This window comes from Homarus americanus, unplaced genomic scaffold, assembly GCF_018991925.1.
Source record: "Homarus americanus isolate GMGI-L3 unplaced genomic scaffold, GMGI_Hamer_2.0 scaffold48088, whole genome shotgun sequence".
Taxonomy (NCBI): domain Eukaryota; kingdom Metazoa; phylum Arthropoda; class Malacostraca; order Decapoda; family Nephropidae; genus Homarus; species Homarus americanus.
Window position 1 is genome coordinate 874,425 of NW_024719965.1, and position 14,843 is coordinate 889,267.

The 14,843-nt window shown below is 36.5% G+C and overlaps 1 protein-coding gene across 4 annotated transcripts in view; it reads left to right on the plus strand.

Moving 5' to 3' along the window:
• Positions 1-14,843, plus strand: part of LOC121860346 (sorting nexin-13-like) — a 65,199-nt gene that overhangs the window by 6,047 nt on the left and 44,309 nt on the right. For 2 of the 4 annotated variants that reach the window (XM_042357427.1, XM_042357426.1), the window contains exons 3-6: positions 4,185-4,244; positions 6,093-6,201; positions 9,431-9,533; positions 13,654-13,865. In XM_042357427.1, coding sequence (XP_042213361.1) covers positions 4,220-4,244; positions 6,093-6,201; positions 9,431-9,533; positions 13,654-13,865 — 449 coding nt within the window. In that variant the 5' untranslated portion in view covers positions 4,185-4,219. The remainder of the gene's footprint in view (positions 1-4,184; positions 4,245-6,092; positions 6,202-9,430; positions 9,534-13,653; positions 13,866-14,843) is intronic. The other 2 variants (XM_042357429.1, XM_042357428.1) reach the window with 1 other exon arrangement.

Genomic DNA, 14,843 nt, shown 5'->3' on the forward strand with positions numbered 1-14,843 from the left:
GTTTCTCTTTAGATTTTGGGTATATTATGGGAAGACACTGTGTGATACATTTGCTGCATTAGATTACAGTAAGCAAAAAAGGTATACAGGGTATACATCTTTTCAGTGTAATACAATATGGGCCCGTGTCCACTGTCGAGAGTAGTGCTGTCGAGAGTGCTACTATCAATTGGACATTGCTCTGAGAGTAACTGTCAGATAGTTTGAGTTTTCTGTCGGACGGCTACTCTCTGCTAGTTTGCTATCGTGTGGACACATGGTAGCCCGCAACTGTCACATCAACTTTCAGCTATAGTAACCAGGTTCGCAGTCTGACAGTGTTCTCGAGAGGTGAAGCGTGGCGCTCTGGACTCAGGAGAAGACTTTTCAATTGATATCTGTGTATGAAGAGAATCCTAATTTGTGGGATCACAAGAGGGAAGACTACCGCAACAGAGAGAAGGAATCCCAAGTCATATCCGACATAAATAAGAAAATTTATGTCACAAAGTCTGAAATTCTTAGAAAACTCCACAATTTATGAAAACAGGTACAGTGGTCCTTCGGTTAACGAACGGTTCTGTTAACGATATTTCGGTTAACGAATTACCTTCCATAAGAATCTTCAATTCGGTTTTGTTTTGTTGTGGACTAGTCTGCCAATTCAGTAATCTGTTCTATGTTTACATTCGTTTCCAGTGGAGTAAATATCAATAACGTTGTGCTCTTTAATATTTTTGCATGTTTTATATTAAAATTATTAGTCATTTTAACATTTACTTAACAAATAGATAATATATGCAGTACAGGGAACTAGTTTGTTGTGCACCCATCAGATGCGTGAATCGGTCACAAGGCGTCAGTTGGGCTTTGAAAACAGTGGAGAGAGCATCTATTTTGTTGGTGTCTAGAATATTTTTGCATTATTTAAATTATTGGTCATTCTGAACTTAAGTTAACATATTGATAATATTTAGCACAGTGCAGTGTTGATTTAAAGAAAATAATCTTGAATTACACATAGTGAACTTAAAATTTTATTGGTGAAATTACTGCATCGAGCATGGGTCCCCTGAAAGGTGATTTATCCTCCATCCCCACTTCCTTCACTTCTCCCTTCTCCTCCACCCCCACTTCTAATTCTCATCATCATCATCATCATCAACCAGGAACCTTCTACATACACACCCCAAAATAAGTGTACTTTACTGCATTTTGTTTATACTTTGTATGTACTTTTCGGTGAGCTGGAACCAATTACCCAATATCCCATTGAAACAATGGATTCGGTTAACGAAATTTTCGGTTAACGAGCGACCTTCTGGAACAAATTGTGTTCGTTAACCGAGGGACCACTGTATGGTATTTGTTTATTCACATTATCAAAAATGTGTAAGTGACTGAAACAACAGAAATACTATAATGTAAAGCCAAAGATTTCTTTGAATACTGAACTGCTGACATACTGGTGAAATTACAGAACTGTTGAGCATTTTCTATCTGTAACTCTTTCACAAGTCTGTTGTTAGCTCCCAGTTCACCTCGTCGTTCCACCCAGTGCTTTATCCAACACCTTCTTTTCTGTTTTTACTTTTTCTTATCCAGCATCAGCATAACTATTACTGCTGCAGCAACTTTCTGCCACGTCCTCTACCGCCCATTGCTACCGACTGACTGAGAGTTACTATAGAGTGTAGCTCTAGTCAGGTGGATACACCACTGAGAGTTCTCTCTGATAGCTACTGTCGGGAAGACTCTTGACAGCTGAAACTTGCAGAAGTTTGCTCATGTGGATACACAGATGAGAGAACTATCGACAGTAACTATTGAGAGTCCGCTCTCAAGTGGAAACGGGCCTTATGATACAGTGGACCAAGAAATCTGGTGAATGCTCTTGAGATATACCAATTGTTGTTACAATGTAGCCGTGTATTCCATATGTCGAATTGCCAGTTATTCTTTATCTTTTGTTTTCTATACGGTTTAATGAGACAGTGTGCACAAAGTGTTTCATAGGTTATGAATAAAGTAGTTAGTGTGATTTCATGATTGTGATTTCTTATCATGTGATTTAATAAAGAGGTTTCCTAAGATCGTTTCATAACTCATTTAATTCTTTACAGCAGCTCATCCCCTGATGTGAAATTGTGTAGTGTGTGGCTTACAAAACATTGTAATTCATATTGTTCTTCTTCTTGGATGAGGTCTTATATATCATGTGATATTCCTTTACAGCAACTCATTCCCTGTGGTGGAAGACATTTTCTTATGTGGGTAATACAACGTGACATATAATTATATAACAGTGTGTTTTTTTAATTGAGGTCTTCTATGTACAGCTACTCCTCGACCACTCGCACATACGACCGCCCCAGTCATACCAATTTTTTTTCAAATTACGTATTTTCGAGTCCTGACGTTAGTGATTGCGATGTGTACTGACAAAATTTTCGTTTGTAATTCCCTTTAAAATGGCTGGCATGCTTAAAAGTGAGAGTTTTGTGGTGCTGAGAAGAAAAGGAGACACCCATTTTAGATTTTCTATGTATTATCTTTGCATTTTCGACTTACGACCAATTCGACTAAAGAACCTGGATTTGGGTCCCTAACCCCGCCGTAAGTCGAGGAGTGGCTGTATTATGGTTAATTTCTCTATTTTAAATATACATGATATACCATACAGGATATATCATATTTGTTACACAATGCTTCACACAATCAGAAATACCAACCCTACCAAATGAATATGATCTCAGTCACAATGATCAGTTTGAAGGCTGCCAGACCAGGGGTGAAGATCCTTTTTTGTCTTTTTTGTTGACTGTACATGTTCATAATTCTTTCTTACATATTGGATGCTGGCTTCAGGATGCTGCAGAATGGGATGGAGGTGAGATAGATAAAGGGGAAAATAAGTAGTTTACAATGGGGGGGTGAGTGATGAGAGAGAGAGAGAAAAGGGAGTGAGTGTTGAGGTGAGGTGGGGTGTTTGCTTTAAGCTGGAAAATACTTCCATATGTGCCATGGCCCCAGGCAGAGCACTGTTGTGAACAAAGGTAAATTTGGTCAATACCTAAATTATGTTCTTTAATTTTATTGAAAGTTCCCAATGAAATTGATATGGTGTCATAAATTAATCTTTTTTGTTCCTCACTCAACAACTAGTTGAGCATATCAGGAATGATTTTCAATCAATGTGTGGGCTGGCATTATAAGGAATGTTATCAGACATCTGCTACTACAGTACAGCAACTGACTGGAGTTTAATAGTGATATCTCTGTTAACTGGAACAATTGGTGCAGAGCACCTCTGGGAATTAGGGATTTCCGGGTAACGAGGCGACTCTCTCAAAGCTGAAAAAAATCCTTCATCCCCGTTTTTTTCCGGGCAACGGAAAAATATTCTTAGAAGTTCTAGAAATTGCGCATTACATAATCTCGAACCCAGAAAAATATCCCCCATCCCTGGAAGTTTCCGGCTACTGGAAAAATTTTCTCGGAATTTCCTGAAAACGATCCTGATATTCATCTCTCAAACCTGGAATAAAAATCCATCATCCCTAGAATTTTCCAGGTACTGGGAAAATTTTTTCAGATTTTTCCAGAAAATGTGCCCCTCGGAAATTGTTCCCAAAGCTGGAATTTTCCGGAAAATTCTGGCATTGGGAGATATTACTGAACGTATAGACATTTCTTTGAGCAAGTTTTGCCAATGCTACTTGAAGATGTGCATATCAGAACTTGATTAGCAATTGGTCACCAGATATTATTTGAAGGATCCTTTAAAGAGCCTAGTTTTATGCTACAAAAATCTGAGCTTGTAATGAATTGTGGCAATAAGTTCGATACAATTTGGAAATGATCCGCATTACTCTTATGTGGCATGGTGAGGCAGGCATTCGAGAAAGGAAAGAATTTTGAACATTTACTTTAATGAACCAAATTTATCTCTTTATTTGCATAAAATGTTTAAAATCTTCCTGAATTAAACTTGTCTGTTTCATGCTTTAAATCAGTTTTTCAAGTTTTTTTATGTGCTATTGCTCAAAATCTAAAGGTTTCTCAACCAATGTTTGTGTGTTCTTTTTCTTTAGTTTTGTCTCAATAATGCCCCCTAAAATTTATGAAACACATATGAGGCATCGCGAGAAGGAAGGGCGAACTAGCCAGCATGTCAACTTTCCGTTTTCTCTCTCCCCTCGCAGGCTGAAACCTGTAGAGTGAGGTGGTGGGGTGAGCCATGGCAAAAGCGACCTTCATCCCAGGTAGTATAAGGGACAAAGTTAATGCGCAATTCCTAAGCGTGGTGTAATGTCAGGTCTAGCTTACTGAGTAGAAAGGGTGAGCGCTACAACCAATCACCTTCCAGCTACCTTCCACCCGCCGCCTTCAGCACAATGAGTGTCATGCTAGCATGTGCAGTCTAACGCTTCACCCATGTGTTGTTGACACGCTGGTTTCCACCCCATTATTTCTCCTATTTTCCAAAGTTTATATTCTGTACAGGTAAACCAACTTCACACAGTCAATGGCGGCAATACCTTTTTGTATAGTACTTTTATGTGAACTCTTCGTTGTATCATTTTCATTAACATATTCCATGTATAAATTGATGGTACAGTAATTAGTGGGGGTAATTATAATTAATTTTAAAAAATAGTAAAATCAGCGCATTGCTTAATATTTCTACAGATGCCAAAAGTTTCTTTCAAACAGTAAATAATAACACCAATGTGATGAAAATTTAGTGATAATGGAGTTAATTATGCATTTTACACAAACGTAATTTTGGCGTTTTCCCCCTTCTCGTGACGCATCATTTATGAATCGCCCTGTACAGATATAGTACTGTACTGTATAGTAAAACCACTCTCGGCCACAATTTCTGTAGGGTACAATTTTTGGAGGGTTGTGGCTAAGATAGAGCAAAGAAAGAAAAAGACCAATGTTAAGGGTATGTGATCTTTTACCACTTATTAGCAGCTCTATAGTAAACGGGTCAAGCTCTACTCCTCCCCTCACCACATTTTATATATTTTGGCATACATGAAATCAACAACTGCTATCAGTTCTTGTGATGATGGTGCCTTAGAACATGAACTTTTATTAATGCTCTTAACATAATAGGCAGAAAATTATGTTGTTATGCAGTTTTAACTGTACTGTATTAGTAGCATATTGTATTTAAGCTTTATATAAATGTTAACTGTACTGCACTTGGACAGTCACATTGATTACATGCCTTGACTGATGTACCTGTATAATACTGTATTGAGGATTTGTTGTGTAATAGTGTACTGTGCACAGTACTACAATTTCTGATGACTTCAGTACAGTACAATGTTTACTTTTTTTTTATTTATACATAGAGACAGATGAATAAATGATTTTTGAAATTCATTGTTAAAGGTCAGTACAGATCCAATTCAGGGGTAGAACATTTCTTAGTACCCTTTAATTAATGATGACTTAGATAACTTAGAGATCTAAATCTGTATTTGGGACGAAATAACCCACTGAAAAACACTTTATATTGCCTCAAAATCTCACATAGAACACCAGTTGTTCTTAGAGGTCACACACACACACACACACACACACACACACACACACACACACACACACACACAGGTATGCATAATGCAAAGGCAACAATCACAATGGGGTATGCTATAACGAATCTAATTGGTTCTAGAACATTGTTCGTTATAGCATTCGTTCGTTATAGGATTAATCTGTTCCAGGCCCCCAAATACAACCACTTAACACTGAAAAATTGTAAAAATTGTAAAAAAGTGCATAAATATGCATCTAAACTCCTGAAATAAAGAATATCATTAATACTTGTAATAAAAAAATAAATACATAAATAAAAAAATAATAATAATGTTCGTTGTAGGAGTTTCGTTCGTTATAGCATTCTCAATTTTATAGGTAAAACCGTTCGTTATAGGAATATTCGTAGTAGAATCCGTTCATTATAGCATACCTATATTTAAAAAAAATAAATAAAACAGTTTTAGAATAATTTACATATAGAATACAGTACAGTATTATAGTTTTTGTTGTAAATTTTTTAAAGGTTTCAATAATATAACTCATGATTTTTCCAGCCATGGCTGTGTGTGCATGGATAGTGCTGGGAGCAGCTCTTCTGCTTGGTTCATTTGGCATCAAAGTTTGTGTGACCATTGCATTTTCTACACTGGTGTTTTGTGGAGGGTAAGTAAGTTAAAAAACTGTCTTTCCTTATACAGACTAACAGTGCTTTTTTTCCCCACTGACTTTTTTTTTTTCAATAAATAAGTACCGTATAGTACAGGTTGAACCTCCCTAATCCGGTACTCTATTGTCCGGCACCTCCCGTCGTCTGGCAAAATTTTAGTTTGCCGGATGGCCGCTAGTACCCACCGGCGCTAGTATCCATGGTTCGTCATACCCTTTGTTTACATCTGGTCCTCCTGGAGTTTGGTGTGTTCCTAGGTATTTCAAGTGTTTCTGTAATATTTCACTTGTTATTTACCCTTAGTATGCCTCCTAAACATATTTATTTTATTATTTCATTTACTGTACAGATATTTTTTTCTTCTTTACAGGTGAACATCACCAATTTATGTACAGGTACAGGTACCGTAACTATTTTGTCATTTTAAGTGCAGAATGAGAATTATTGTTTATCTATTTTCGTTTATTACAATTACACTGTACAGTAGAACGTGGATATAACACGAGATATGTTCCAAGAGAGGTCGCTTTAAATCAAATTCCCACTGAATCAAAGTGTTGTTTAAATGGAATAATTTAGTTTGGTACTTGAGAGAAACACAAAATACTAAAAAGACTGATAGTCTACCCAGATGCACCTCAGTCCATCTAGAATAAACAAAACATTGTTTTTTCGTAGTATTGTGTTAAAACTAACACTCATAAATCAACACAGCTGAAATTAAGGGATGCAAAATGGTCTGGCTGGGAAGATTGCGTGGAGGGGCGGGAGGTGAGGTGATAAGTTTAACAGTTGATGCCAAGGTCTAGTGCTTATTTATTTATCTGTCCTTAAGAGTGACTTTAAGTTTTTCTCTTATAAAATATGACTGAACTGACATGGGAGAATATAATTAACATTGCTGGAATTCTTATAAGATAGTGATTAATTTGAATACAAACATGCTATAGCTCGCATTAGACATACAAAGAGCAAATTTTTTTCTCTTGTGCAAAATATATGATGTTTATATTCAAATTATTCGCTGTCTTGCAAGGTTTCCAGAAATACAATTTATATTCTCCTAACTTTAGTCTATGACATTATATAAGATAACAAGTTTAAGCCTAAAACACCAAACCCTAGCTGGGAAGAATGGGGGAAGGGAGGGGAGGGAAGTGACATGCTTGACAGTTGGTGTCAAAGGTCTAGTGAAGTATTTATTTGTTTATTTATGTCCTTTAGATTGAGTTTATGTTTTTTACTTTTAAAATGTTACAGAAGTGACCGAGGAGAATATATTTTACATTGCTGGAATTCTTATAAGATAGTGATTGATTTGAATATAAACATGCTATAGTTTGCACTAGACAAAAATTTTAGTAATCATTTAGTACATTATTTTAAGTACATGTGCAGTACAGCTTTGCCCTTAGGACAGTGTAGCATGCCCAGAGAAACATTAGGCGCAAAATTTTAAATATAATGCGCCAGATTGGCGCATCAATAATATTATGTATTTTACAAAGACCACCTGTGGTTCGGAAAATTTTAGTGTCCGGCACCGGTCAGGTCCAAGGGGTGCTGGATTAGGGAGGTTCAACCTTTACAATGGAATATTTAAGTTATACTGTACCCTGTATATTATAATAAAACATGTATATAGGGTACAAGTAATTGTATTAAAATCACATTGTGGTTATTATTACTGTAGCATAATGTTTCATATTTTCCACAACATATTTCACCATTCTGTCATTATTAGAAACAATTTGGGTTAAAAAATAATTGAAGGGTATGCTGAGCGTACAGTGTTCTTGCCTTAGTTTTGTTTATATGCTTTAGGACCTTTTTACACTAAGCATTATTTTTTCTGGCCTTGAATGGCAACCCTCTTATTGAATAAGTCCATCTTTGTTTGTTTGTGTTGTATCATGTCTCAACAGGAATCATAACAAGATCTCAGGTGTTCTTTGGTATTACAGTAATATTTCCCTTTAAAATTCCAGAATTATGTTCAAATATGAATTTCACCATGCCTGCAAAGTCACTCTCATGAGTTTTTATACTTCTGCCACCAGCAGCTGTGGGCATTAAGTGTTTGACTGTTTACTCTGCATGCATGTATCCATCTGATGAAAGTTTTCACCAAAGCAGAAGCATTTAATTTATATACTTTTTATTTTGTGGTCTGCCAGATTTAATAAAATGGTTACAGTAGTTCCAATGAAGGTGCAGCCTTTCATGTTAATCTCCTGCAAGAATGATAAAACAACTGTCCCTGTCTTTGTTTTTATTTGCCTTTTATTCATTGTAGGAAGAGCCTCTTGTGGTAGTGATAAAAAATAATTAAGCAATTGTGAATGGGCTGTTGAGTTGGAGGTCTGGAACTACAGTACTGTACTATGACTTTTTCCACTTCAGATGCTCAGTTTACCTCAGATTTGTCCTTGTTTTTTTATGACAAAGATATCACATACAGGGTGTACTACTGTGTAAGAAGTGACTTTGATCATGTTTCTTTGAATGAGGAATTTTCAGATGAATTTTAATCCTAGATATTACGAGACAGCACCTTGAATTGAAAACACTGTAATATATGTTATTAATTAAGCAGTATTTTTCTCAATACATATGGATTTCTTATCATTGTACAGCCACAGAATCATTGAGCTACATGGTAGCATTGATCAAATAATCGCGATGTAAATGGATATATTTCATCTGAGATATTTTCATGTTTAGCTTGACATATGGCAAGTTCTAATTTTTTAAATTAATAAATTTCTGTTACTTAGCAACAATGAAAATCATTTCTGACACCTTCAATGGGTTTGTCATACCTGAAACCCTTGTGTAGACACCCAAATCACCCTTCTTTTATGTTCCTATCAATAATTGTGACTATTTTCCTGTTTGACCTAGTTTGGGCAGTGGCCATCTTGGATTTCTGTTACTTGACAACAGTGAAAATTATTTCTGACAGTTTCATTGGGTCTGCCATATCCTTCTAGCATCTCCATAGCAATAGTTATGGCCATTTTCCTGTATGACCCAATTTTTGCTGATGGCCATCTTGGATTTATGCAAATTATGGGAGTTGCTCAATGCTGGGAAAGTACCATCACCTGGATATGATATCTATATTCCCTGAGGATTACAATTCCATCATAAGACATTAGGCTACCTACAATATCTGGGTCAGCCAGATTCTACTAGACTTATGAAATTTCCTGGGCATTGTAGATGGGTGGTTGCAGTTCGATGGTGCAGCCTGATAGAAAGTGAAAACATGTGGCTAAACATACATCGGTCACACCTTCCATTGCCCCGTGATCAACATGAAAAGGTGAGTTTCTTACCTGTTTTTATAGCCTAAGCCTGTCTTAAATTACCAATGAATATGCCCATCCAGGCAGGGCTAGATCCAGACCTCAAATTCGACCAATGCAATCTTTCAGTTTTTGTAGTTGCGGCTAGCCCATACCCGTATTTTTTGGTTTAGAAGACGCACTTTTATAACAAAAATATGCCTTGAAAATTAGCATGCGTCTTCCACAACGCTAGTTGATGAGTTGTAGCAGAGGTTTTCTTAGGGTCAACTGAAATCAGTGCCTTACAAAGACTGTTACCTCATTACAGTACTTAGCAATTACAAGTATTCTCTATACTATAAAACAATTTAATTAACTAATATTGTTGATATACTGCAAAAAATACGATTACAGTATTTACTTACTCAGTAGGTAAAAAATAAACGGGTGCAGCTACACAACCCTTGCTGCTGTGAGGTTTGTTTACTAATGGCAGTGGTGCGGCAGCACCATCTATTGAGGAATTGCTAAAGGTTGTCTGATGGTCTCAAAGCGCAGGAATGTTTGTTTCTTCACACCAAAAATTTTAATTCAACTGATTTTTATCGAAATGCTTTTTTACTTTTATTTTTTATTTTTTTAAATACACTAAAGATTTTTTGTTTTCTTAGACGTTTATATATATGTTTACATTTGCTTACCTTCTACTGTTGGAAAATATTTCCCGTCGTTGTCATACCGACAAAAACTAGAAAAAATGTAAACACTACAGCCCGCTAGACACAGAGGTGACCAGGTGTATAAAATGAGTGCTGTATTAAAGATTTCCACTTCTTATACAGATTTTTTTTTAAATTGATGGAAATGACGACTGATAAGCAGTTATAAGTGATGATATTCAAAGAGGTGTGTGTACTTGTGCCAAAAGGGCTGTATATCAAGCAACTGTTTCACTGATGTCGGTTAGTAAGTATTAAAAGATTTTTTCTTAGAATTACATTTCCAAAATCAGGGTGCATCTTCCACGATGCAGCGTCTTCTAAGCCAAAAAATTTGGCTATTTCAAATAGTCTATGGACTCTACACCCCATTCCACAATGCCATATTTTTAATCAATAATTAACTAATATTTACTTTGATAAAATGGGGGGGGGGGGTTTACTGGGGGTGGGGAGGAAAGTGTACAGTACTGTATATCAGTTGGGAGAGATTGCAGTGCAGAATAATGCTTTGAGAATACTGATAGTGTTTCCTCAGTTGAGTGTAATCGTCTAGCATTAGTCAGGTGAAAATTATAAAGGTACAATTGGATGGAAGGAGGATAATATCTTGTTCTAAGTAAAATGTTCCAATGCAAAAGTAGGTATTTATGAGCAAATCGATTGTGGATGTGTTTGAATCTATATCTTGTCGAAGGAGCTAAGTTTTGTTTAGCCTCATGTGATATCTCTGGACCCAGTGGTATCAATGACTAGTATGATTATTGCTTTAGGGCGATGTTTGACAGAGGACTATTGGTCATTCTCGCCTGTTGGCATGTACCCTTTTATAAGCCCTTCATATACAACAATCACCACACCACAACAATTACACCACACCACAACAATCACCATGCCAGTGTAGTTCCTATGGTTTTATCTAGGGAGATCTTGATCCAATTTTAGATCCTTTCCTTTGGTCTCAAAGTGGTTCTTGGGGTTTTCACAAACCTTTTTGCAGTGATTTGAATTTCTTAGGGAGACAGGTATGTTCTTGTTGTCGACTGAGACAATAGTTAGCTGCAGCTGCCAGTTAGAGGGGTAGTCTACTGTTCTAGACCCCAGAAGTGGCTTACACATTAAAAAGAACTACTCAGATAATTATGATTTTAACTAGAAAATAGGGTTTTAGGGTCATCCATCCATTTACTTTATTACTTTATTACAATCTACAAAAGAAATTTGACAAAAGTGTGAATGTGGTCAAGATAGGTGTTTACAGTACAGTAAGTCCCCATTGAATGCTTTCGTTAGGTGGATTATGTTCATTGAAACCATTTTTCCCATATAAATTAATGTACTAAGCTTTGTGATAGATTAACCCTCTTGCGCATGATGACGCGATTCGCGTCACAGTTATTATAAGACCAACTTCACAGTGATCCAGATTGAGTCACTAAATTTTACAAAATTTGCCAAAAATTAAGTTTTCAAAAAAGTTTGGTCAAATTTTGATGCATCATAGTAGCAAGTAAGTTCTATCAAGTAAACTAATTGGCAACTCTCGAGGCCCATAGGAAGGGAAGACCAGAGCGATAAATGTGCAGAATTATCTCAGCAGTCAGCCGTGAGTGTGAGCCGTGTCCATTTAAATTTCCATAACTCCATGCGGGCTGCTTCAACTTCTGGATTACAGTACACAACCCTACTCCCTGAAGTAGTTACTTTTTAGTGTTTGAGAAGTGAAGTGATGGTTGTGTAATGTAATATTTTCTTCATATTTACAGGGAAGTGTTTAGTTTTCAAAAGCCGTTACCATATCAGTCTATACAACCTCATGATAGTGACAGTGTCTCGAAAAAAGTCTCTAAAAGAGGATGATTTTCTAAACTTACATGAATTTTATCAGTATCATTCTCTTTGTTGTAGTGTTGGCTACAAGATACTATATAATTTACATCGATATAAAACATAGGCAAAAAAATAATCAAATATTCACTGTGAATTGTCTCGCCTGTCCTGGGGGCCTCAGAGATGTGATCTTGGAACTGGAAAACTTAAAACAGATTTGTCAAATGTTGTTTGTGGGAATATTAATTCATTCACTCTCGTAATGATACAATGTTTGTTATTATGTTATCGTAGGAAAATGTATGGTTTATATACAGTAATTTGTTTCTCACTGAATCCATCACCATTTTCAAACTAGACTACATACAAGATACTCGTATGTATTTCTCCCATACATACGCCTGGCTATGCCTGGCAATGGAAGCTAGTAAGGGGAGTGAATGACCCCTAGTTGAGTGTCGTCTGCAGTTGTAACTCTCCTCACTCCCTGCCATGTTTCACTGGATTTACTGTTGTTATTAGTGTTTACTGATAGATTAGTGCTTAATGGTGATTAATGATGGCATTGTAGCTAATGAGCAAAGCTGTGAAGTGTTAGCTGGCTCAGTTGGGAGGGGGGAGTAGGATTCAGAGTGTACGGTGGGAGCATTGCTAGGGAGACAGATGAGGTACCTCCCAGTTGGTCTGTTATTATGATGGGGAAGCAGAGAGTGTATGCAAATGGCAACTGTTAAACTTTCATTTGGCTTTTATTTACTGGTTTAGCAATACAGTATTTTTTGTTGTACAATATTGTATCATGAATGGCAGTCATAGTAGAATGAGAGAGAGGCAGAATGGCAGTGAGATGCAGTGGTAGGGTGAGAGGGAGGAGGTGGTGGTGGTGAGTAGATGATGTGTCATTCGGTTTGTTTGGTAACACTGGCTGCAGCACTGCCAGATACAATTTGGCAGCTGATGTTTACCCACAAAATTGAGTGTAAGTGTAAATGAACAACTTCGTATTTCTTCTACATTACGTTACATAAATTTTAGATTATGGAGTGAGAATAACAAATAAACAATGTACAGTATTTTACAATATTGTACTGTAATGAATGATAGTCATACAGTGAGTGAAAGAGGCAGTGTCGATGAGAGCAGTGGGTGGGAGGGAGGAAGGTGAAATTATGATTTAGGTGCTGATAATAGAGGTAGTGGTGGTGATGGTGGTGAGAAAGGAGAAAGGTGGGGGTGACTTACCTTTCGTAATAGTAGAACATTATTTCATTAGTCAGCAAAAACTTGCTTGCGTTATAGTGAGGATTTGTTCGAAGGATTAATGTTCAATTAGAACCTACTGTATTGTGTGTGATACAGAAACATGAGATTTGAGAAAGCAAAGATTGATTAACCACTAGGAAAATATTTAATGCATTAAACAGTAGTTACAGTACAGTACTTATAAGAAAAAGATTTATTGAAAATTAAATACTGAACAAGAGGAGTAAAATAGATTACAAAGTTCATATCACAGGGTCATTTCTGGAAGAGAAGGTACACAATAGTTACTGTACACGGTTTTAAAAGCCTAATTTTTCTTTTCTTCTTTCTCATTTGTCTGTAGATTATCAGCTGTATACAACTTAGTAGTAGCAATGAGCGACAAGACCGAAGAGTGACAGGATCCAGCATTATTGATGAACAGCTTCAGGGGGTGGTGACATTAGTAGTGCGTGACTTTGTGCTTAATTGGTATAACCATCTCTCTCACCATCAAGCCTTCATTTGTCAACTGCATCGCACTGTACAGCATTCCATGATTGTCCTTGCAAATAGGTAAGTAGCCTTGCATCTGCCAATGTTTTTTTATTTAATAAAATACAATATAACTCTAGACTGTAGTAGATAAATAGTTTCTATTTTATATGGAAACGTGCTTGAAAAAATAAATTGCCCTGTCTGTAAGACTAGTACTTCTCTGGCTATCATTCTTAGGCCAGGTAGCTTTAGTTACGTAGAATGATTTACTAGGTTGCGGGGTTAGTGTCCTTAGACAGAATCTCAAAAGATAATTGACTGTGTTCAGTTATTAAATTTCTTGTGAAACAGCCTATGTACGTTTCACAAGCAGTCCTGAACAGATCAAATTGTGGGGATAAGGTTCTTGGTTGTAAGGTAATTTTATGTGGGAGGTTTCACAGTTTAACAGGTGTGGTTTCTTCTGTAATTGATAGTGAGATTTCCTAGATTCATGATATAAGTGCTTCAGTAAGTGTTGTATGGGACATTACATTTCTTTTTTTGTGAAGCACCTTTGACTTCTTTATACTTGTCTAATTAATTTGTTGGTTATTTCTTGGGATTCACTAAAGAAGATATGTTCTGTGTCTAGAATTTTAGTGTAATCATCTCATTTAGAATTTCTGAAGCTTATGTTGACTGTTATGAATAATTTTGATGTAGCTCATTTCCTGACAGTCTGGGGGAATCCTCATGTACATGTACTGTACAGTAGCTAAAACAGCTATCTGTGCAGGTGGGGGTCGATATGCTCCAAAATTTTACGTGTGACTAGTGACAGCCCTCATATACCAAAATTTATCATCCACGGTTCTCATATTGTTTCCCCTAATGTATGCACAGATAGTTGTTTTAGCTACTGTACATAGTAGGTATCGTTTTTGAAGCAGTCCTGTGCATTCCTTAGGCTTTCTTATCCTTCCTCAGTTTCAGAAATTGTGGTTATGTATTTTCTCATCTGGGCTTGTTAAATTAAAAGACTATTATCGAACACAATAACTTCTTATAAATGAG